General features: G+C 32.4%; 1 protein-coding gene across 1 annotated transcript in view; it reads left to right on the top strand.

The window, feature by feature from the left end:
• The window catches only part of LOC134722399 (kinesin-like protein KIFC3), a 48882-nt gene that overhangs the window by 14872 nt on the left and 7843 nt on the right, over window positions 1-26167 (top strand). The window contains exons 8-20 of the mRNA XM_063586018.1: window positions 745-937; window positions 1115-1282; window positions 3134-3750; window positions 3992-4177; window positions 5571-5849; window positions 6343-6454; window positions 7568-7749; window positions 12261-12365; window positions 13162-13292; window positions 15055-15175; window positions 16967-17096; window positions 21065-21262; window positions 22415-22563. Of these exons, the coding sequence (XP_063442088.1) occupies window positions 745-937; window positions 1115-1282; window positions 3134-3750; window positions 3992-4177; window positions 5571-5849; window positions 6343-6454; window positions 7568-7749; window positions 12261-12365; window positions 13162-13292; window positions 15055-15175; window positions 16967-17096; window positions 21065-21262; window positions 22415-22563 (2571 nt within the window). The remainder of the gene's footprint in view (window positions 1-744; window positions 938-1114; window positions 1283-3133; window positions 3751-3991; window positions 4178-5570; window positions 5850-6342; window positions 6455-7567; window positions 7750-12260; window positions 12366-13161; window positions 13293-15054; window positions 15176-16966; window positions 17097-21064; window positions 21263-22414; window positions 22564-26167) is intronic.

Below are 26167 nucleotides of genomic sequence, written 5' to 3' on the forward strand. Positions count from 1 at the left end.
TGGATCCGCCACTGGCTTGAATAGTTCTAAAAAAAGTATGGAGGGTCATACAGGCCATCAAAGAATGGTGGTCACCATCATGACTTCAGCTGGGACAATGGGTTTAATATGTTGATTTGATGAAGTCTTACTTTTAAAAATTTGCATCATTGAGGAAAAGGAAGTTTGGTTCCCCTCAGGAATTTTCATTCAGCTCAGGCTTTGATGTCAGACATGCCTTATTATTAAAATGAAATCTTACTTCTAAATGTTTTTAAATTTTCCTTTCACTCTGCTATTATTGTTATTAACTAATAACTTTGATGAATATATAAGTTGGCAAGTCCTACATACTGTTTAATTCATATGAAAAATGCAAGTTTAAGTTATTGGGATTGTATTCATGTCGCATTTTTCCCAATAATGAAAACATCACAATAATTTCTGAATTTACAGTACTGTATATAATATCATTTATCACTATTTTGTGCATTTTTCCTTTTGATCTTTTTTTGTGATAATTTTTCACATCATGCTACTTGCTTGATGGAAAATTATCACTAGAAACTAAGGAGGCGTGTGGCGTTGCTAATGAAACTGACATGAAATTAACAGCCTCGTCATAGCTCATTGGTCATCTCAACTCGATTGCTTTTCTCGCTTTCGCAGTACCAGGTCAAGCGAGAAAATAAATCTGGTTGAGATGATTAGCGATACGGTAATCTATAAATATATCAACTATATGTGTTTTTTCTATTGTTCTAGACTTTGACAGATAAGAACAAGCATTATAAATCACGTCTGGAGAAGGAGGAGCTAACTAAACGACAACAAATGAAGATCCTATGTAAAAGTCAGGAGACACAACTCCAAGAGAAGGATAACCTCATCGGTAATCTACAAAGTATTATTGAGGAACATGAAGAACAACTCATTGACATGGAACACAAAATTAATGGTAGGTAAAAGTCAGGAGACACAACTCCAAGAGAAGGATAACCTCATCGGTAATCTACAAAGTATTATTGAGGAACATGAAGAACAACTCATTGACATGGAACACAAAATTAATGGTAGGTAAAAGTCAGGAGACACAACTCCAAGAGAAGGATAACCTCATCGGTAATCTACAAAGTATTATTGAGGAACATGAAGAACAACTCATTGACATGGAACACAAAATTAATGGTAAGTAAAAGTCAGGAGACACAACTCCAAGAGAAGGATAAACTCATCGGTAATCTACAAAGTATTATCGAGGAACATGAAGAACAACTCATTGATATGGAACACAAAATTAATGGTGGGTTAAATATTAAAACCAGGGGGATTAAAATGGATTTCGTCTGAGTAGAAGGTAAACATGGAAAACAACTTGTACAAGTTGTAGACATGGAACAGAAAAATAATTGAAGGTAGAAATATAGAAGAAAGACAATGGGAATGTTGCGTATTCAGACAACTCACTAAAATGAATAGAGATTCTATTAAAGACTAGCGCCGCAAGAGTCCGAAAATCACAAAAAATTATTACTACATGGTTAAGTCATAATAATGCTGTTTTAACCAATAAATTGTGAGAAAATCTTTTTTCTCAGCCATTAATTACATTTATTTACTATAAGTTTATGAAAACAGTGCCCCGAGTATTTACAATATTCTTCACTAACAATATAGTATACATTCTTTATAAACACTTGAACTATTTGTTAAATAAAATATAGGTTTAAATGATGCTTTAGTATTTGAAATGAGATTTAAGGGTAGTAATCTCTTGCTATATAAATGTTATTGTATAATTACTGGTTTGTAGAGTTGGGGTAAGTTAGTTATATCTTGTATTGTGATGTATTGTGATGTAAAACACACAAGGGATTGGTTAGAGCGGTAAGAAAATTTCTATAATTCATAAAAAACACTTCTTTTTTCATTGTATATTATCATAGCTAGGACTACAAATTCAAAATGTATGGATATCATTGAATTTATTATGAAATGATTATAGCAATTATAGCAGATTCAGATTTTTAGTAAACAGTTTATTGTTTCAAAAGTATTACCAACTTTTGTCAAATATGCGATTTTTTTACCTGACCAGCTAGAAGCCTTTTATGGGGGTCTGAATTTCAGGTGTCAGAGCACTTTTAACGGCAAAATTCTTAATGTGATTTTACCAAAAAAATATGAGGGGCATTAGCTACAAGATATAAAAAAAACTTTAATAGTGCAATATTAATTTACTCTTAGCAGACAGTCTGGTTAAATTTTGTCAAAATATGCATTGAAAAAGAAACATTGCTGATGAATTATTCACTTGCAAGTGAAAAATTTGAATTTATTGAATCTATTTATATCTATATTAATGTTTATATTGTGTAATATGACTGCCTGCAGTCTTCAGAGATTGCATCATTAATAAGATGGTGTCTCTACTAAAATATGCACAGGATGCTGATACTTATTATAGAGCCCATGAAATGTACAGTGTAATTTAGTCTTTTTATAATTTGACGTTTATTTACAAAAATTAGAATTAGTGACCATAATTTGCTCATTGAAAAGGGCAGATATCTAAAAGTACCTCGAGACAATAGAACATGTCTAACTTGTAAAACCTTAGAAGATGAAAATCACTTTCTCCTCCACTGTCAAATTAATAACGTTTTATGTATAAAACTTTTTAATGACATGGCAATAGATAATCCTATGTTTCCAAATCTATCTAATACACAAAAACTAGTAATCCTACTAAATCCTTCAAATATAAACCAAGTGAAAAAAACAGGTTCCTTTATAAAACAGTCTTTAGAGCTGAGGACAGGGGACTCTTAGTTAGTTTTACTTGTATATATAAAGATATGTGTGTGTTCAACTCAGTTATTTTATTGTTGTTGTTACTTTTGTTTATGTCACAAGTATAATGTTACTTATATGACAAATAAAGATTATTATTATAATTTGGATAAATGGAAATTGGGAAGTCGAAGATTGTTCAACATTCACTAGTAGTATGAGAGAAAAGTGATGTGGATACACATATTGTTATGTTTGTTATACAGGCCTAGGGTTACTGGGTATATTTGAAATGAGTTATAAAAAATGCTATTTTCAAAAGAGGTACATGTATATTAATTACACTGTTTTAATTTTGTAGGTAATATGAATACCATCCCTCCAGGTAGTTATAAACAACATTCATCTGTTAAACTTATAGAAGACATCAAGAGACTTCAAATAGAGAAAACATCACTCACAACAAAACTGGAAACAATTACATCAGAAATGGACAATCATTCTTGTTCTTCTAAGGGGGATAACTCTAGCGACATTAGTGACTTGCAACAAGTTATAGAAAGACTGGAAGATAAAAATCGTAAATTAGAACAAGAATTGCAATTATATAAAATTCATGAAAATGATAATACAGGACCGTGTCATACTGACACAGAAAAACAAGTGGACAAATTACAGACGGATAATGATAAGTTACATGAAGAAATAGAGGATTTAAAACGGACAAACAGTCGGACATCAGATCTGTTTAAGTTGAGTACTCAGGAACAACAACAGTTACAAGATGATCTAGTCAAACTGAGCTCAGAAATCAAAATATTTGATGAAAAAATAACAAAAAAGAATAGTGAATTACATAAATTACAGGCAAGACATAGAGACGAAGTCAGTGATTTAAAAAATCAAAATCAGGAACTGTCGCAGAAAGTCAGGAATCTTCAGGCAGAGATTATGTCACTGCAGGCAAAAAGTCCAGAAGTAAGTTAATAAAAATGTTCTTTAAAATATTTAGTTCCCCAGCAAACTATTCATAATGTCATTTATGCCTTCTGTACATTTTTGTACCTGAACCAAATGCTTATGTGGTACCAGTTTAGCTTATTGTTGAAGGCTTTACAGTGACCTATAGTTGCTGACTTCTATTTCATTTTGGTGTGGTGGAGATTTGTCTCATTGTCAATCATACCATATCTTCTTATTTTTAAAATTTTTATTTTAGGTAGTGACAAAAATAAAGAAGGTAGAAGTCCAGATAGAATCAGAGCAGTTGAAGAGTTCTTACATCTCCAGTCAACAAGACAAAGATGTCTTACAGTCCAAACTGACCAGTGTCCAGTTAGAAATTGAAGAGTGTAAACAAAAATTGACATTGTCTCACAGCAATAACACTCAATTACTTGAACAGGTATAATCAATATCCAAAGATTAAATATAAACAAACATGTTTAACCCCTCCGCACTTTTGCGCCTGTCCCAAGTCAGGAGCCTCTGGTCTTTGTTAGTCTTGGATTATTTTTATTTTAGTTTCTTGTGTACAATTTGGAAATTAGTATGGCGTTCATTATCACTGAACTAGTATATATTTGTTTAGGGGCCAGCTGAAGGACGCCTCCAGGTGTGGGAATTTCTCATTACATTGAAGACCTGTTGGTGACCTTCTGCTGTTGTTTTTTCTATGGTCGGGTTGTTGTCTCTTTGATACATTCCCCATTTCCATTCTCAATTTTATACTTAGCTTATCTTCATCTTAGGAAAATATAATGTTTAGTTAGTACATCTTCAATAATGTTAATCATTTTTCATTTGAACATAAGTTTTTGGTGTGAGTATTAGTGGTCAAGGTTTATACAGGAAATTGCCAAATTTAATGTAGGTTTATTTTTGTTGAGCCTTGGACTTTAGTCAAAAAAGCGAGACATAGCGATCCTTCATTCCATCTTAGGCGGCGGTGGCCACAAATATTCTCTCTGTGGTTAAAGTTTTTGAAATTTTAATAACTTTCTAAAACTAGCCTGGATTTGTACCAAGCTTTGACAGAAACTTGTCTATGATAATAAGATAGTATCCAGAAGGAAATTTTGTAAAAATAAAAATCCCTATTTTACTTATTTTATAGACTTAGTTTTCTGCTGGAAAACATTACATTCACTCTGTGGTTAAAGTTTTTTAAATTTCAATTACTTTCTTAAACTAGCGTTGATTTGTACCAAACTTTGACAGAAGCATGTTTATGATCATAAGTTAGTAACCAGAAGGAAATTTTGTTAAAAAAAACCCCATTTTAATCATAATTTATCTGTAAATGCACTTAGTTTTTCTGCCAGGAAACAACACATTCACTCTGAGGTTAAATTTTTAAAATTTTTTGTTTAGCCTACAATTGAAATCAAAAGTAGGCGACACACTGGGTTCCGCTAAACCCTTATGAAGTTTTATTCATTAGAAATTTAAAATGGAAGGAGAGAATGATATTTCTTGATTTGATTGTAAAACATCATTTGAAGTTACAATGTATTAAATTGTTAACTTCAACCAATTCTTTTAAAATTTGATATGTTGTTACTTTACTGATGACAAAATGTTACTTTTGATATAAATGTATTTCACTCTTGCAAGTCAGGAGTTATGGCCTTCTAAAGCGACACTTATGATTGTAATAATAAAATCTTGTTTTATTTGATAAAATTTGTATTACTGAACAACAACAAAATGTTCATTTACATTTAGAAATTAATAATTTTTTTAAAGATATTCAATATTTTTCTGACTGTACTATCATGATGTTATAAACTCCTCAGGTACAACATTGGCAGAATCAGTATTCAAATCTAGAGTCAGAATCAGAAGTAGCACTTCAGGCAGCAGCAGAAGACAAGGAGAGAACAGTAGCAGACGTCAGAGAAGCCATGAAATCATCCATGCATAACCTACAGAACCAGTATGATGTCATGTGCCAAAAAGTCAGTGTATTAGGGTCATTGTACTCTGATTTGACAGAGTCATATATACTAATAGAAAAACAGGCTAAACAGTTTCCCAAAATCATAAAGAAAACTGTCACTGATGTAACAAAACAGGTATGTTTCCAAGGATGAATTTAGAATATAGGTATGTGAAATAATTCATTTCAGGGCTTCTCCTAAAATGAAAACAGATAAGGAGAGGAAAGGGTGTCAAAGGAAATTCTAAGAAATTAATTTGTTAAGGCTGTTCAGAAACCACCACTACTTTGTGTTGTCCAACCTTCATTTGTAAGACAAGAACAATACAAAAAAAAAAAACATTTTAAAAATGAAAACAAATAGGTTGTTATAGTTAGAAATTAAAAAATGTTTGTAAATAGAATATTAGCACTTAAACTTATCAACAACAAACAAATAAACAAAAAATGTTGTGCCAGCTGACAATTTATACTACTTGGTTTGGATGCAAAAGGATGGCTACATAACCTTTTTTCAAGGCAACGTGAAATATTTTGAGGTACTATGGACACATTCTTGTTAAAACTTTAAAATATTGCTTGTTAATGTTTTATGTTGTTAAAGTAAACAATAATGTTTTATTTTACAGACAACAAAAGCAATAAGTGAAATAAATGAATACAATAAAGAATTAGTGAAGAAATATCACAGAGAGATGTTCTTAAGAAAGAAATACCATAATGAACTCGTAGAACTAAAAGGTGAGTGATAAGCATGGGTTGTACAATGTATGAGGGGGGATAGGACCTTTATTTGGACTCCAGGATCAGGTGTCTTTAAGCTTGGGATTTCGGGATTGACCCTTTTGGGATCTGGGAATTATTTTTTTTCAATTTTGGGACCTCAGGATTTTGTGTTTTTAGGCGTGGGATTTCTGGATTTCGTGTTTTTAAGCCCGATATTTCGGGATCAGGACAACCTATCCCCCCTCATGTATAGATTTATATAGAGATAAGAAGATGTGGTATGGGTGCCAATATGACAAATCTCCATCCAAGTCACGGATGGTCGTAACTTTTAATTACGACCATCCGCTTACCACCAGTGTATGGAGCTGACTTTATATCTAAATCTTCCAAGGTTTACCACTAACATTGAGATACACAAAATAAAGTACATTTATCATAACATTCTATACATACTATCTATGATTAAATTCCAGAAATTTATGTTCAAATATTCAAGTCACAAAATTATGTTATAGAAAATTACATAACTTTTGCATAGTGCAGAAATCTTTTTACCTGTTCCTTAAATCTATCAATGGTCATCTTGAAAATTTGAGTTATCTTCCTTTGTTCAGAACTGTAATTCAAAGATTTATACAATAAATGTTTAATTTGACTTCCCACTAATACATTAAAACAATCTTTAACTTCTATTGCCTACAAGCATTTTGATTAAGACATTTTGGCCACTGACCTTCAGTTACTCACATATTTCTTTATATATCTTTATATATGTTGGTTGTGGTTCATGTATAGTTTAGAGATATCAGAGATAGACAACAGATGGCCAGTGCCTAAAATGTCATAAAATTGTTCAATTATTGGAACAGCAAACATTTCCTTTCACCTAGTATAGAGCGCTCCAACGCTAAAGGATTCCTGTCTTTGTCTTACTAGAATAGAAATATTTCATGGGGATTGAGTTTATATTGATTTAACACAGGTTGATCCCTTATGCCAATATTTTACTCCTCACTATAAGGGAAGCAATCTGAAAAAAATGTTGTTAGATTATGGTGTAGTAATGATTGAACTGGTATGGAAATATTGAAGTAGGCTGATGAAAGTTATTTTTTTTCATTTTAGGTAATATTAGAGTGTTCTGTAGAGTGAGGCCTAAAATCAGGGAGGATGGTAGTGGTGCTATGGCAAATGATGTCATAGATTATGATAGAGATGATGATGGGTTGCTGTACGTGGCCAATAAAGCCAGAACTCAGACATTTGAAGTAGATAAAGTCTTCACACAAACAAGCACTCAACCAGAGGTAATGTACAGAGGTTAAAAGGTCACTAGTTTAATCATCCTTCACCTTACTGTTAACCAACTTATTTTCACAGATACTTTATTTGCCTTTTAGCCTTCTTCTCAGCAATTTAATTCTGTGATTTTCAAATTCATGTGATGTAGTTAGATGAAGAAAGATCCAATTTTCATTCCCATCATTTTCTACTTGCAAAATTTCAGAAATAAATTGCTAGTGAGAATTAGTTGGTATATAGATATTACCCACATTACACTGCTACTGTAGAAATATTCTATATATGTAAAATGACTATATGCTCTGTAGTTCTTATATTCTACAGAGCTTGTTACCTATACTATTATTGTTGAGAGGCTTTACTGTGGGTTCATTTATTTTCTTGTATTGAGGAAAACCAGCATTTTCATGGATATTTTATTTCATGGTTTTGCCAATCTCTGCATACATAGCTTATAGGAAATGTGTAATTTTTTGAAAATTGGAATTTGTGGTTCACCTGTACCCTTGAAAACCAATAACGAAGAATAATGAATCCACAGTATGTTTTTATGCCCCTCCTACGATAGAAGAGGGGCATTTTGTTTTCTGGTCTGTATTTCCGTTCGCCTGTCTGTTCGTCAGTTCGTCCCACTTCAGGTTAAAGTTTTTGGTCGAGGTAGTTTTTGATGAAGTTGAAGTCCAATCAAAATGAAACTTAGTACACATGTGCCCTATTATATGATCTTTCTAATTTTAATGCCAAATAAGAGTTTTGACCCCAATTTCACGGTCCACTGAACATAGAAAATGATAGTGCAAGTTTCAAATTAAAGTTTTTGGTCAAACATAGAAAATGATAGTGTGAGTTGGGCATCTGTGTACTATGGACACATTCTTGTTTCTGGTCTGTCCTTCCATCTGTCTGTCTGAAATTTCATTTGTCAACTTTGTAGGTGAAAATTTTTGTTTGTTTACAGTGTAGTTGTATTATCTTTCAACTTAGTACACATGTTCATGATGATGTCTTCTCAAAGGTTATCTGCTAAATTATGGTATTGATCTGATTTCATGGTTCAATGAACATGGATGTGAACATTTTTTTAGGATACAGTTTTTATTCAAAGTTATTTTGAAGTGATTGTGGTCACATCAACTTGAAACCTAGTACACTTGTTTATTATGATATGGCATTGAACAAGATTTCATGGTTCACTGAAAATTAAAAAGTTTTAGTGTGAAGGGGTCATGGTGTTTTATGGACATTTATTTTTGTTGGTCTCATGTTCTGATACTAATCAAAGGTTTGTGTTTTACCCTTGTTACTTTGGTTTCCTCCACAATTGTAACAAAATTGTGATAGTGTTTAGTAAGTGGTGTTAGAAGCCACCAAACAAACTGATTTTATAATGTATATACATGTCATACATGTCATATGGTAAAGATTGTGTCTGCTCTATAGAACCGTTATGATTTCAAAGTTTATACTTGACATGTATATTAACCAACACCAGAGAGTGGGTCATAATGCATGTACAACTTCCTAGGTCAAAGGTCAAGGTCAAAAACTTTAGTTTCAGTTGACAACCCCATGTCCTATAGTGAAGCTACAATCGTTTTAACCATATGTTATTCACAGCATTCTGTTGGGCCCCACAGAAATTGCTCCTATCTCAATGATGTCAAGTTTCTTCAAATATTTAGAACAACTTGACATTACTCCATATTCACTATTCATTTTTTTTTAAGAAATGAATGCTTGTTACATATTGTATTGCTCATATTTAGAAGTTGACTTTTTGTTAACATCACATGGCAATGTTTCCTTATATTTTACATTTTCTTGCAATTACTTCATCTATTGATATATTAGTCAAATTGAAAGATGTGCATACACTTGTTTTTTGGGGACCCTTTGTAGCTTGCTGTTTGGTGTGAGCCAAGGCTCTGTGTTGACGATACTTTGACCTATAATCATAGGCGGATCCAGGGGGAATCACTGAAGCATGACTGGAGTAATGTTAAACATACCGGGATATATGATTTTTATTGATATTCAGATGCATTTCAACGAATTCCAAATACAAACACAATTTCTAAAGATAATTATAAAAATCACTCAATTACGAATATGTTGGCCTGAAGAATTGTTTTATCACTTATGTTTAATTTTATTCACCACAATAAAGTTCAAATTGTAATGTTTATCTTGAAAAGATTATGCTTTATTGTACTGGTGAGCCAGTTATTGCATCCCAAATAGAGCACCCCTAATTGTCCCTCTGTAGTGCAGGCTAAAGAGTAAGGACATTCTATTCCTATGTCCTTAGTATTGATAAGGGTTAGTAGATTGCCCATGTTGTTGAGAACATGTAGAGTATGGTTAGAACAGTCAGCAACAATAACATTGTCTAATGGTGTCGTGGCTAGTCCCCGTGGATCAAATGGATATTTTTCATTGTTTACACTTGGATGTCCTTTATAATACCAAGTGATGCCTGTGTTTCCTAACACCAACACACTGACTTTATCCCCATCTACTTCCAGCACAAAGATGTTATCATTACTGGTACTTGTTATAGTTGTATAAGATCCAACCAATTTATAATGAATTTTGCAACTCCTATCCATGACCATTATAAACTTCTTTTCTCCAGGAAAGGATTCACGTCCTGATACTATAACTTTATCATCTTTAGTTGCATGAACATGCATGAGCTTGGCTGATTCTACATAGTAGTCAGTGTCAACTATGGCATTTGAGGTGCCAACTACCTTTCCAAAAAATCTTTTACACCTAATTTGCTTTATTTTGTCATCTTGTGTAGATAAAAGGAGATCATTTGAATTAGTAATAGTAATGTCAACTAAACTGCCTATGATTGTATTGCTTGAACAACTGAAACTACATTGCACCTCCAGTTTTTGTCCATGTATTTTGACTTTCTCTAAATTTCCTAGTTGCGCTATCCATAGTGAATTTCCCGATGATATCGCTAACTTGTTGATTCTACCTTCGTGTCTGGTCTGGTATCTAGTTACATTTGTTATCGTTACTTTGGGTGGCACTGTAGACTGGTCTCCAAATGACCTCATTACGGCTTGACCTTCTTGCTTCTCAGGGTCAAGGTTACTGGAAACCTCCTCAGTTTCTTTTGCCCCTTGGTTGATATTCATGATTGTGTGTTCTTTCTCAGTTTTTATTTTAGAATGCACTGTATCTTTACACTTTGTACACAGCAACAAGTCACAGGTTTGACATTTCCATTTTACTCTGGTATCTACCTCACAGAACTGACATAGAATAGGACATTGTTCCTGTGGTAAAGCCATTCAGATTGGTTAAATATGTATATCCTTAAACAGATGTCATATATTTGTAATATCTATGTTAAGAGATATCATTTTATAATTTTAAATTAGTATCTGTTTGTTTAATAAATTAATGATTAATTTTCACACCCGTTTTACAAGTATTTACAGTTCAAAGTATTCAAAATATATCTAGATAATAAAAGACCTATGTCGTACACCTGACATTAATGTACTTATGTTATCAAGCTATTTTATTTGTTTTGATTGATAAAGTGTAATTGTGATTCATCCAAACCATCTATGTTGTTTGCTGTAACATGGTAAATAGATATAATAATATGTGGTATGAGTGCCATGGTAAATAGATATAAGAAGATGTGATATGAGTGCCAATGTGACAACTCTTTATCCAAGTCTCAATATGTAAAAGTAAACCATAATAGGTCAAAGTACGGTCTTCAACACAGAACCTTGGCTCACACCTAACAGCAAGCTGGGCCTCAAAAATTACTTATGTGAAACCATTAAAATGGGAAAACCAAATTTCTAATCTATATATAAAATGAGAAACAAGAACGTCCTTTATCATTCCTACCCATCACCACATCCCTGCCTTCCAACAAAAATACCCTCCAAAAAATTCTGTTTCTTTTGGTCCTATCTCTATATCAAATGATATAACAGTCCATTTTAAAAACATTTCACTGGACAATCAATATTAACTTTATTACTTAAAAGTCTCAAAAGTCAATAAATCAAGTAAAAAGTTCATTTTATGGTTTGAAACTGTTTTTATACCAAGTAGAAACAAAGTTTGGTAAGGTATAATATATTTGATCTGTCTTCGGTTCAGTCTGTCAGTCCTGTTGTTTTATAGCAACGCCTCTGAAACTATACATCAGAATTTCATGAAACTTTGTAATTGATAAGGAGATGGTAAGTAAATTTGCTTATGGACAGTAAATTATTATAGGAGTTATGCCCTGTTGAACACAACTTTTACAAAACAGAATTTATCAAACTTTGAAGATAATAAAGACATAGTATGTAGATGTGTATATCCTCAAAAAATGTTTATCGGTTGACTTTTGTAGTAGGAATGAATCTTTGAACTTAGGAATCTGTTGATATTTTTGTTTGACCTGTGACAAGGTGGGATTGTGGGTACGTAAGCTTGTGGGGCCACCAAGTTTATAATTGAGCGTGTATTGTTCTGTTTTCAGGTATTTGATGAAGTGAAGGCTTTAGTAACATCCTGCATTGATGGTTACAATGTGTGTATCTTTGCCTATGGTCAGACCGGCTCAGGGAAAACATTTACTATGGAGGTAAGACATGTGGTTACAATGTGTGTATCTTTGCCTATGGTCAGACTGGCTTGGGAAAACATTTTCTCTGGAGGTAGGACTTGTTTTGTAGGACTTTCAGAAACAAACAAAAACAACATATGGTGTCAAACATGTTTACAAATATTTATACAATATGGTAACCAAATTCTCTAAAGATTTAAAAAAGGATATTGAAATTGTAACTAAAGACAATCTCAAAGCTCCTGACTTTAGATATAATAGGCATATAAAATTGTGGCAAGGTAAAAACTAGATACTTTTGAACGTTTGTATTTATCCATTCTTTTTTTCATTTTCAAACTTAAAATCACTGACCCTATATAGAAAAAGATTGTGTTTCCAATTATGGACCCAATATGGCCCCGATAGGCATAAACATTTCATTAATAAAACTGGTATACATATGTAATAGATAAATAAAAATGTTGAAAAGTACCATGACATTTGTGAGTAGATTTCATACAGAAACATCATTAAAATTACAATAAGTGAAGATCTTGTACAATTCTCAGAGTAATTCTGTACAAAAACTATAAGTATAATAGTTCAATTATTGAAGATCAAAAGAGATTAAGTTTTAGTTTGAAGCTATATATATTTAGGAATTGATGTTAATAACCCAAAATACCAGAACCAATGATGAAATGCAAGGAAATAATAACAAACTTTATTTTGAGAAAAAAAAGAAGATTTAAAGGACAATTCCTTAGCTTTTTGTGTTATTTCTTGCACAGTATTAAATCATTTTCTATGAAAGTTTTTTTTTCCACTATAGGGACCACAAAGTGATCCAGGTATAAATCAACGAGCATTGAAGGAATTATTCAGTGAAACGTCAACCAGGGGAGGCGACTGGCAGTTTACAATTACTGTCAGTGCTATAGAAATTTATAATGAAATGATCAGGTAAAACAGATAATAAAACAATTTCTTGTGTTTCTAAGTTAAGCCAAAAAAAAACACTTACACCTTACATGAGTTCTGAATGAATACTGCAATTGTTTTCCATTTTGTGTCACATTTTGACTAAATAACAGGGGGCGGATCCAGGATATTCAGTTAGGGGGGGCGCAAAGTGTTATGTTCGCCGAGCGGAGCGAGGCAAAAAAATTTTGGAGTTTTTTTTAAGTAAAATTATTAAAATATTCTTCCAAAGGGGTGAAATGTAGATATCTCGACCTATTGTGCAGTAAAATGATCAAGAAATTAAAGTTTCAAGCTGAAACCGCCTTAATCCACCCTGACAACAATCTACAAATAGACGGACGCAAAGTGAGACGAGACAGTTCACAATTGTTCACCTGACCAATATATTTTGCAAACGAAAATTTCTGATTCTACCAGCGATTTTTAATTTTTAAATTGTCCTTTCATAATATCTGGGTTTTTTTTAAACTCTTTTGAATTTCGGAACTTGTGCCAGACTTTACTGTGTTCTCCACATAGCAACTAAAATCAGAATGAAATACGCAGATATCTTTATTTTCTTGGGACGCCAAGCATGTAATACGGTACAGAATTCGGCTAAATATTTAGGTTTGCAAGTGAGAAACAAATATAAACAAAGAGATACAAATTAATTAACTAACCTTTCGCTTGAAACAGTATTTCTATCTTTCATTACGGATATTATGAAAGAATCTCACCTGCCGACTGTTTTCTTGATCGTGTCATAATGAAATTGTGAAAGTGAGTAAGGGATGTTTTGGAACTACGATTATCAAAGAACTTGATTATAAAAACCGGAAATACAATGTAACATTTGTATTTACTTTAACTGCTAAAACCCATTATATTTGTCATCGAATGCAGCTACGCGTGTGACACCTTCCTTGGAAATAATTTATAGAACTTTAATAAAGCGTAGGTCAGTTGATTACAGTTGATTAGTAATGATGTTGATTCTGTTAAACTGACTGTTTTATATACTTTGAATGTTAAAAAAGATGGAATGGTCTCTTCTGGTACTTAAATATGTTGAAGTCAACCCATGCTTTGCAACTTTTAGGGGGGGCGCACGCCCGCCACGCCCCCGCCTAAATCCGCCCCTGAATAAGTCTTATGATTAGCCACTAAACTCCTGAATGTATTGCTTTTTAAAAAGATTTGAAAAATGGTAGTGAATTAAGTTTCAAACATACATTTGACATATGAAAAGTTCAATTCCAGAACTTCTAAATACAATACAACCAAAAGTTAAAAAAAGTCTTGTAGCTGACAACAAAACATTGGACTGAAAACTTTATATCATCCACCATAAATGCTACTCAAATGAGTGGAGTCCCAGTGCTCTGGACAGGAAAGCAGTTTGTGCCCCACAAGTGGCACCCATCGTGTTAGTAGGTTTTGTTTTAATTCATTTCTACTGGTAAAAGTAGTAAAGGCTGTGTCATTTAAACATACATGGTATGAGGAGAAGGTACTTTAAAACTTGATAACCATAGAAGCAAATTTTGAATGTCACTGTAGATGACATTCACCCATAGTTAAAAGTACAACTAGCCTTATATTGGTTGAATGTTTTTATGGACCAAATCAAGATAAATAATTAGAAGACTGTATGCAAACTTCTCTACAGGTTTTAAAGCAAAAAAATAAATCACATCATTTTTTACTTTGATCACTGAGAAAAGAAATTTGTAACAAATATTGGCTTTTTTTTTTTTAGAGATCTGTTAAGTGAAGATCCGTCCTATAAGATGGAAGTGAAGATGAATCCCGACGGAGGTGGGCTATATGTTCCTGGTCTGTCCTTTGTTGAAGTCAGTACTGTAGCACATGTCAATGAGGTAATTTTATAAAACTGAATGAATATTGCCCCAAAAATATCCTTTTACATTTTCATCATGCTCTCTTAAAAAACTTCAGTTTTCACTCTTATACAAGATATGCAATGATTTGTTATTAGAAAGGAATGTATTTATAGGCACACTATGTTTAAATGAGTCCATATTATCATAGCCCGCAAATATTAAAAAAAAATTGGTCATATATTGGTATCACGTCGTTGTCAACATCGTCCGAAGACATATTGTTTCCGGATTTAATAACTTTCGAATAAGCAAAAAGAAATCAATAAAATTTTAACACAATGTTTATAACCACAAAAGGAAGCTTGGGATTGATTTTGGGGGTTATGGTCTCAAAGGTTTAGGAATTAGAGCCCCAAAGGATATGAAAACAGCATTTATCTAGTTTTAGGGCAAAACGTTGTGTATTAGTATTTCAATTGTTCTGAAATTGTACCACAATGTTAAATAACATAAGTAAATGATTGGGATTTATTTTAAGGGGTTATTAGGCAAACAAGAATTAAGGACCAAAAAGGGGCCAAAAACAAGCATTTTTTCTAGTTTCAAGACAATAACTTGTGTGTAACTGTATGGATCTCTCTGACATTGTGCCACAAGTTTATTATAACACAGGGAAGACTGGGATTCAGTTTGGGGTTAATTTTCCCGAAAATATAAATATGTATGTAGGAATAAGGGGCCAAAAAGAAGCATTTTTCTATTTGAAAGACAATGACTGTGTTTAAGTGTATGGGTCTCTATAAATTTAAAAAAAAGGTTTAATACCACTAAAGGAAGGTTGGGATTGATTTTGGAGGTAATTGCCTCAATAGTTAAGGTATGGGGGGGGGCCTAAAAGGGCCCAAAATAATAGTTTTTGGTAATTTTCAAACAATAACTTATGTTTAAGTGTATGAATCTCTCTGAAATTTAACCACAAGTTTCCATACCATAAAGGGATGGTTAATATTGACATTAGGGGGATATGGCTCAAAACGTTTTGGAATTAGGGGCAAAAAAGGAGAAAAACTAGGTATTTCTGGTCAATGGACAATTAGGACAATTTAAAAGCAGTGTAAGGGATGTAATTCTAAAACATTTAACATACAAGGTATTTACCTCCCTTACACAACTTTTTTATTATGTATAAAGGAATGTCAGGTTTTGGACTTATTGCAAAAAAAAGGGGGTAGTTGTTTTCAAATTTTTTTTCAAATTTCTCAAATTCCAAATTTTTGAAAAGTTAAAAGAAGAAATCTTTAACTGCACAATAGATTTGTGAGATCTTGATATTTGTTTCGTGTCAAAAACTGACATTTTGTCAAAATTTTTATCGCAATCCAAATTTAGAGTTGTATCAAGCTTGAATGTTATGTCCATTCTTGCTCCAACTGTACAGGGTTCAACTTCTGCAGACAACTACCCACCAAAGTTCAAATAAAGTGGAAGTAACCAATTATAAGCAACCATATGGCCTTCAACAATAAGAAAAACCTTTACCATATTGTTGGCTATTAAACGCCCCAACATGAAAAAAATATGAAACTTTTCAATTAAGAAAAGTAACAGCTTATACATGTATTGTAAAATGAGAATAAAATGTCTTTAATGTATATTTATTGGCTCATGTGACACGACGTTTGAAATATTGAGGGAACCTTGTTTTTTTCCACCAGGCAAAGTTGCAAACAAAATAAAATAATAGACTGATGATTATATTTAGATATCATTTATTACTTCTCTACATAAATATTACCCAGAATTCATCTAATACTTTACATTTCACAGGTATTTTCTATTGGTCAGAAGAACAGAGCCACAGCAACAACAAACATGAATGAACATTCGTCCAGATCACATGCGTTACTATGTGTTACTGTGACAGGGGTCAATAGGACAACAAACACTAAAACTAGTGGTAAACTTTTTTCTTGTGTTTATTGATGGTGTAGGACATATGTGCTGTAATGAAATGTATTTCACTTGGTATTACTTTGGAAAGCACAAGAATTCTAGTGATAGATGTACTATATGATTTTCTAGAAACACAATTCCAAAAGGCTAAATCTAATTTCAACATTTTAGTTGTCTATTTATCAATTTATTTTCCCTTTTTCAGTACATTACAACTAGAATTCACCTCACTTTTTAAATACCAAATAAAGAGAACCTGCTCATTTCTAAATCAAAATATGTTGGAACTCAAACTTGCATGGGTTAAAACTAATATTCTATTAGTTTGCATTTTGTTTATAGTTATTTTGACATTTTTAGGTGTTGAAAACAGTAAAACTCATGCAAAACATCTTTCTTCTGTGGGGACCTACAATTTATGTTTCCAAACCTCATACTTATCTCTTCAACACACACCACACACACACTCTTGGTGAAGGAGAAATTAGGTGTTCTTCTTGACCGTTTCTATTCCTTTTATTATGCATTCTGAATTTTCCTCATAGTTCAGTGTTTTTGTGATTTTACTTTTTACTTAAGTTTTCCTCATGCAAATTTCATTAAACTGATACACAGTGGTAAGAACCAAAACTCACAGAGAATGAATTTGACTGGTGAGTTGAAGTACTGTTCTAGAGTTATGCCCTTTATAATTAAAAAAAAATTGCAAATATTTTTGTTTCAGTACTCTATCTTTAGTTTGCCTCTTGCAAATATAATTAAGAAACTCATAAACATTGATGAAAACTAAAACAAGCAGAGTTCAAATTTGGTCAGTTAGTTTTTTTAGCTCACCGGGCCAAGTGAGCTTTTCTCATCACTTGTCGTCCGTCGTCCTTTGTCTGTAAACTTTTACAAAAATCTTCTCCTCTGAAACTACCGGGACAAATTAAACCAAACTTGGCCACAATCATCATTGGGGTATCTAGTTTAAAAATTGTGTCCGGTAACCCGGGATACCAACCAAGATGGCCGCCACGGCTAACAATATAACAAAGGGGTTATATGCAGTTTTTGGCTTATAACTCAAAAACCAAATCATTTAGAGCAAATCTGACAGCGGGTAAAAGTGTTTATCAGGTCAAAATTTATCTGCCCTGAAATCTTCACTGCCTCTGAATTGGTCATTTTAAGGAAATTTGGCTGTTTTTATACGACCGCAAATTTTGAAAAAAATTTCGTCGTATATTGCTATCACGTTGGCGTCGTCGTCGTCGTCTTCCGAATACTTTTAGTTTTCGCACTCTAACTTTAGTAAAAGTGAATAGAAATCTATGAAATTTTAACACAAGGTTTATGACCATAAAAGGAAGGCTGGTATTGATTTTGGGAGTTTTGGTCCCAACATTTTAGGAATTAGGGGCCAAAAAGGGCCCAAATAAGCATTTTCTTGGTTTTCGCACTATAACTTTAGTTTAAGTTAATAGAAATCTATGAAATTTTGACACAAGGTTTATGACCACAAAAGAAAGGTTGGGATTGATTTTGGGAGTTTTGGTTTCAACAGTTTAGGAATTAGGGGCCAAAAAAGGGCCCAAATAAGCATTATTCTTGGTTTTCGCACAATAACTTTAGTATAAGTATATAGAAATCTATGAAATTTAAACACAAGGTTTATGACTATTAAAGGAAGGTTGGTATTGATTTTGGGAGTTTTGGTCCCAACAGTTAAGGAAAAAGGGGCCCAAAGGGTCCAAAATTAAATTTTGTTTGATTTCATCAAAATTAAATAATTGGGGTTCTTTAATATGCCGAATCTAACTGTGTATGTAGATTCTTAATTTTTGGTCCCGTTTTCAAATTGGTCTACATTAAGGTCCAAAGGGTCCAAAATTAAACTTAGTTTGATTTTAACAAAAATTGAAACCTTTGGGTTCTTTGATATGCTGAATCTAAAAATGTACTTAGATTTTTGATTATTGGCCCAGTTTTCAAGTTGGCCCAAATTGAGGTCCAAAATTAAACATTGTTTGATTTCATCAAAAATTGAATAATTGGGGTTCTTTGATATGCCAAATCTAACTGTGTATGTAGATTCTTAATTTTTGGTCCAGTTTTAAAATTGGTCTAAATTAAAGTGCAAAGGGTCCAAAATTAAACTAAGTTTGATTTTAACAAAAATTAAATTCTTGGGCCTTTTTGATATGCTGAATCTAAACATGTACTTAGATTTTTGATTATGGGCCCAGTTTTCAAGTTGGTCCAAATTAGGATCTAAAATTATTATATTAAGTATTGTGCAATAGCAAGTCTTTTCAATTGCACAGTATTGTGCAATGGCAAGAAATATCTAATTTCACAATATTGTAAAATAGCAAATTTTTTTTTTATTAAGAGTTATCTTTCCAGTGTTCTCCTTTTTTCACTAAGGTAAGGTGGGTGTTTTGAAAAAAACACTTACAACCGGTTGATTTTTTTTTAATATTTTCAACCGGGTTGATTTTTACTGTGGGTTGGGGTCACAAATAGAAGGATAAGAATTGTATTCACATTTAATGGAATTGAACCATTCTTCTGCAATCACTGCTAGCCTTTCATTAAAGGATTTGACAAATTAGTTTTGTGCATCTCGAATAGCAGATCATAATGGCTTTGGCAGGACTCCCTCTTCCTACGAAGTCTGCTAATGCATAGCCTATCCAACCAAGTTTCTGTCCTGTTCCTCGCTTTAGTGCGGTATTTTTGGCACACAGAACAGTATTATCCTTCTTTGACGATTATACATTTTAAAGTCCTGTTCATATTTATCACCGACCCTCATATGAGAGGTAATCTTTCAATGTAATGACTATCCCTTTTATGAGGGGTACATTTAAAGAGAAACAGATGAGGGGTAACCTCTCAATGTAATGACTATCTCTTTTAAGAGGGGTACATTCAAAGAGACGTTGATAGTGGGTCTTCCAATGGATAGAAACAAGTGCCTGTGTTATGGACAATCTTTTAGAAAAGTTCAGTGATAACATGCAGTTTTTTTACATCTTAATATTTTATGATGTATTTAAATGAGTAGTAATTGTTGCAAACTCCATTAGAATATTTTAATTGAAATTAGTTTTAAAATAAGGGAAAGGGGGATGTGATTAAAAAATTGGGTTCAATTTTTCTCATTTGAAATTTCATAAATAAAAAGAAAATTTCTTCAAACATTTTTTTGAGAGGATTAATATTCAACAGCATAGTGAATTGCTCTAAGAGAAAACAAAAATTTTAAGTTCATTTGAATACATTCATTCTGTGTCAGAAACCTATGCTGTGTCAACTATTTAATCACAATCCAAATTTAGAGCGGAATCCAGCTTGAATGTTGTGTCCATACTTGCCCCAACCGTTCAGGGTTCAACCTCTGCGGTCGTATAAAGCTACGCCCTGCGGAGCATCTGGTTGGTTATTATCTTGAATATTATTCTAGATAGGGATAAACTGTAAACAGCAAAAATGTTCAGCTAAGATAAGATCTACAAATAAGTCAATATGACCAGAATGGTCAATTGACCACCTAGGGAGTTATTCCCCTTTTTAGTCAATTTTTAACAATTTTCATAAAATTTGTAAATTTTCACTAACATTTTCCACTGAACCTATTGGGCTAAATTCATTATAGATAGAGATAATTGTAAGCAGCAAGAATGTTTAGAAAAGTAAGATCTACAAACACATCCCCATTCCCAAAACACAATTTTGTCATAAATCCATCTGTGTCCTTTGTTTTTAATAATCACATAGACCAAGGTGAGCGACACAGGCTCTTTGGAGCCTCTAGTTACTGTTTAAGAGTTATGTCCCCTTTATATAACTGAAAATTGCAATTTTTTGTTTGTTTCAATACTTTAACTTGAGTTTGCCTCATTTAAAGTTTATGAAACTCATACAAAATGTTAAGCCAATACTCAGATTTTACCACAAAAATATCAATGTTTTGTTTTATAACAGGTAAACTGAACTTGGTAGATTTAGCAGGCTCAGAGAGAGTGAGTAAATCAGGAGCTGATGGTACTCGTCTGAAGGAGGCTCAGAATATCAATAAATCTCTGTCTTCTCTGGGAGATGTTATACATGCCTTAAGGTCTAAACAGAACTTTGTACCCTACAGAAACTCCAAGCTCACATATCTATTACAAGATAGTTTAGGTAGGCAGTGTTTTATTCTTTTATTATATACATATATACAACTATTTTGATGCAACTAGTCTGGTAGAATTGCTTATCGTGGCTGTGCTTCTTAAATGTCGTATATGACTTTTTTGGCTAAAAATACTTTTTCACACCAATGGTCTGGGTGGGAGGAAATCTTTGATATTACAACATAGCATGCAGTTAGACCAAATCAAAACTTTTGAAATATGACATATTTCAAAATTGCCAATGTAAGTTGTTTGTAAAGTTTGCTTCCAAAATGTTGTATGAAAACTTGAAAATCGTTGTAGAATGGCTTTGGATAAAAAATAATTGTACATTTCTTTATTTCTGAGAAAATAATTTAAGTTCTTGGATAATCCAGGAATGTCAAAGTTTTGATTTCACTGCTATTTACAAAAAATGTTCAAGTTCACAGACGACATTTTGGAAGCATGCATTTTGCCAAAATTTTCAAAGCCTGTTTGTGAGATATTTTTTTCTTGAAAAATGTGTTATGTACAACATTTTAGAAGCCCAGCATTATCTTTGTTTACACTTTGATAGACCTTGTTTAACTTCTTTTGATACCTATGTAAACAGTGTGTTGGTTTCACTGGTAACATTATTTTGAAAGAATCATATGTAAGAATTCAGGGCTTCTAAGAAATGTACCTAATACATGTAAAAATAACAGGAATTATCAAAAACATTACACAGTACAATAGACAAAATCAATATACAACATTTTACTACACAAAAAAAGATAAAAAATTGTATACTTACATTGCACATACATTGTGGCAAAGTTTCCAGAATTTTCACATGACATACTGCATAAATTCAGAAAGTAATATGCACATTTATGATTGCCAATTTGGTAAATTGCAAGATCAAAATAATGTGATTGCAAAAACATTTCGGAAGGAAATCACTACTGTAATTATGACTACAAGTTTTTATTTTGGCAAATCAGATTCTGTTTCCTTTTTCACATTTTGTTATGAAATGAAATAATTTCTGAATCCAGTAGGCTTAGAAATTATTGCGATGTTTATATTTATTACAAAAATGCAGTATTGAATATTATTCAGTGAAAATCAAACTTCATGTATTTTTTTCAACTTTTTTCTGAATTACAAATAACCTGATTGTTTTATGATACAGGTGGGGATAGCAAGACCTTAATGATAGTACAGGTTGCTCCTGTCGAGAAAAATGTGGCAGAAACTATTTGTAGTTTGAACTTTGCTCAACGGGTCAGAACTGTGGAATTAGGTCAAGCTAGTAAGAAGGTGGAATCAGGAGAAGTTGAGGTATATGTCATTACACAAACTACTCATAACTGATATGTACTTGAATACTTACACAATGAAAATCTGTTTCTTAAAATTTGCAGTAGTTTAAGATCTATATGACCAAATGCTTTGGTTTTAAAAAAAAAATACTAGTGTACAGGACTTTTAATGTTAGCTCTTAATAAATATTTGTAAATTAAGTTACTTGTGTAGAAATTCCACAAGAGAATACACTTCACATTGTTGTAGAATGTGGATTCATATGTGTACAGTATTTAAGTACATATAGAAACATTCTTTATATCACAGCAATTTTTCTGTATTTATTTTCATCATATCATTCATGTAACACCTTATCATTTCATTTCATATTTCTGCAGTAAACAGAAGCAATTTTTATCATTTTCATTTCAATTCACCAATAATCACTTTTAATATTTTACTAATTGCTATTTATTTCTTGGTTAAATTATAGGTTTTCTGATTCAGAAGCATTTAATGGATAACAAAATATTTTTTTTTTCTTTTTATAAGTTAGTATGCTATGTTTAATGCTTTCCAAACCATTTTATAGACCTGTTTTTCGGATGAAGTAATTGAAGGTATAACAGGTTTGTTCCAGATCTCATTCCATATTTGTTGGTTCAAAAGTTTCCCATTTGTGATAGCATGAACATGAAAAATGAAAATTCATCTTTTCTGGAATATGCCTAAATATTTTAAAACAAAAATCTTTGTCAACTAATGATTTCAAGCAAAATCCGTATTCATATTTCTAGCTTAAAGGCTGAACATTAAGCTTGCTTTGCTCTCATATAAATGAATTACTGCTAGTTGCATGTACAAATGTATATATATGTGTTATAAAATGAGGAGTTGAGGGCTGACTAATGCATTGAAATATAGACGTCTTTTCTTAAATGTTGCCATTTCTTTCAAAAGATATTAAGGGCATTAAAAAAGGGAGACAATGTTCGGTAAATAATTGATATACATGCTACTGATGTACGAAATCCTTAATTAGGTACAACTGTGAAAGTCCATCAAATCAAGGAACACCAATCAAAAACCTGAAATAAAATGACAGACAAAATATTACAGATTTTCATTTTCTTTGGTTTCGTTCAATTAAATTCCAGATCCCAATTAGAATGATTGTCAATGATTTAGTACTTTCACAGGTATTTGATACTAACATTATTTAACAAGTTGTGGTGTAATTTAATTTCAGACAGTAAAATCTCGGACATATCGTCCCAGTCCATAGACAGGTGAATGACATCATTTTGATTTGTCTGCATGCTTTAACCAATTGTAGTTTATTTGTAGCTTAGATCTAACCCTTTTTCATATTTTGATACCTTTTATAGATTATCCATACATATATGTCATTATATAGTTTGCTTCATTTTACACATTTTCAACCATTGGTAAATTAAACTGAATATTCTTGTTTGTATCATTTCTTATAACCTTAGTAACAAATTATAATGCAACAACATTTGTAACGTTCATTTTGATTGGATAACGTCACTTTTTTACATGGCATCAATTGACGCTATGGGACGTATGCACAAGCGCAGACGGCATATGACAGATTTTTATTACATGTTTTAACGGGTTTTTTTGTCAGTTTAATTAGAATGGAGATAACAATATTGTATTTTAAGCTCCGACCGTATCAATTTGGAATTTGATGCTGTCAGAGCTTAAAATACAATACAGTTATCTCCTAAATTGAGTACTGTGGATTGATTATTATTCTAGGATACTAATTTTCATTGATTTTAAATTGAAATGATCAAAGAAGCACAAATTTCAATAGGCTTATTTGCAGACTTTTGTAAAACCACAAATTTGAATATCCTTGTAAATACAAATTTTCCTCAATCCATGAAAATAAATGAATTTGTTGTATCTGAACAACAACTCTTAGATAAGAAGTACATATGCTAGGTCCTGAAAAGATGTCCTTTATCTTGAAAATGAATTTGTGTTTTAATTCCTTGCATGTTCCAATCTCGGCTTTCTCCATTCATTAAATAAATGTGATTTCTTTTTTTATGATTTCTTTTTTTTATGTTGTGCTTTTTTTAGTAGAAGATTTTACCTTAGGCAGATGTATATAAATTTAGTTAAGAAATGGTGTTGTCTGTCCTCATGTGTGTGTCAAATCATCATAACTAGAACTGCTTCATAGTTGCATTGAACCTTCAGTTAAATTTTACTTCTTTTTTTGTATTAATTTCTTCATTAGTCTTGTTCAACTTCTTAATTGTCTGCTTCTGTTTCATATCATGTACAACTTTGAGTGGTTTAGTTTCTTTGTTCACCAAAACATCATGAGCCGTGGTGTAGTGGTTAGCGCATCGGACTACTAACACAAAGGTTCCTGGTTCGATTCCCGTTTGGGATGAAAATTTCAGGAACTCAATTTTCGGCTCTCCCTTGACACCATTTGCGAGTATGGTCTTGAGGAAACGATGATAGTCCGTCGGACGGGGACGATAATTGGCTGACCCGTGTTAAGAGAGAGCCATATCTCTTGCACGTTAAAGACACCCTTGTAGATTTCGAAAAAGAGTAGGCTAATGCCGCTACAAGGCAGCACTCGCACCCGCAAAGTGGAAAGGGATTAATATAAGTTGTAAAACTTGTTTCCCAATCCACTATAAATAAATATGTTTAAACTAAAACATCATGTCATTCTATATATGTTAAAACAGTGTGTAAAATCCATAAGAAAACAATATTTTTTAGAAAGATAAGGGTTCTGATATTTTCTATTAAAACTTTACTCATGTTCTCTCTTAAAAGAGATATTTCATACATGTATATTCAAAATGAAAACCTTACACCTTGTATGATCCTTTTGAGATTGACATACCTAGTGCAATAATGACCGGAACATACCCAGTGTTATGCAATAAATGTGTATATGGAAATGCTTTAAATAGCAATAAATATAGAGTTATGCTTTAAATTAACTGGTGTAAAATTAATGATATAAGAATGCGACCTTATGAGAATTATCATGGTCGATGCTTTAAAAATTTACCTAATAAAATGTTATAAGAATGTACTCAGTGTAATTCACGGAGATTATTCATGCAACACGGGTTTAACTAGCGTAGTGCCGTACGAATATAGCCTCTGCATAATGCAAATGCATAGCTTTCCTATTTATATAATATAAAACAATAGGGAGTCAACTACCCGCAACTGATTAAATGAAGTCAATGTAAGCAATAACTTAGACCCCCATTTTTTTGGCTGATGAATGCACTTGAATGGGGACATATAGTTGGACCCCCCCCCCCCCCCTCCTTGTCCTGGGTTGGAACCTCCCTTTTTAAAGTGGCTGAATCCGCCCCTGCTAGTACACCACAGGCTTCTAAATTCTTGTATTATAATGAAATAGGTGAAAGCATAGAGCTGACAGAGTGTGAGATCTTCCTGGATAATCATTGAGATTTACACATCCCTTGCAGAAGACTTCGGTTAAATTAAAAAAAAAATCTTTAAAATGCTTACGAAATGTATTAAAAGTCTGAACTCATTTCACCTCTCATTTCACTTAACATTAAATTGCAGTTACAAGTGTCACAAAACTTTCCTGACC

The sequence above is a fragment of the Mytilus trossulus genome, chromosome 6, assembly GCF_036588685.1.
Source record: "Mytilus trossulus isolate FHL-02 chromosome 6, PNRI_Mtr1.1.1.hap1, whole genome shotgun sequence".
In the NCBI taxonomy this organism is placed as follows: domain Eukaryota; kingdom Metazoa; phylum Mollusca; class Bivalvia; order Mytilida; family Mytilidae; genus Mytilus; species Mytilus trossulus.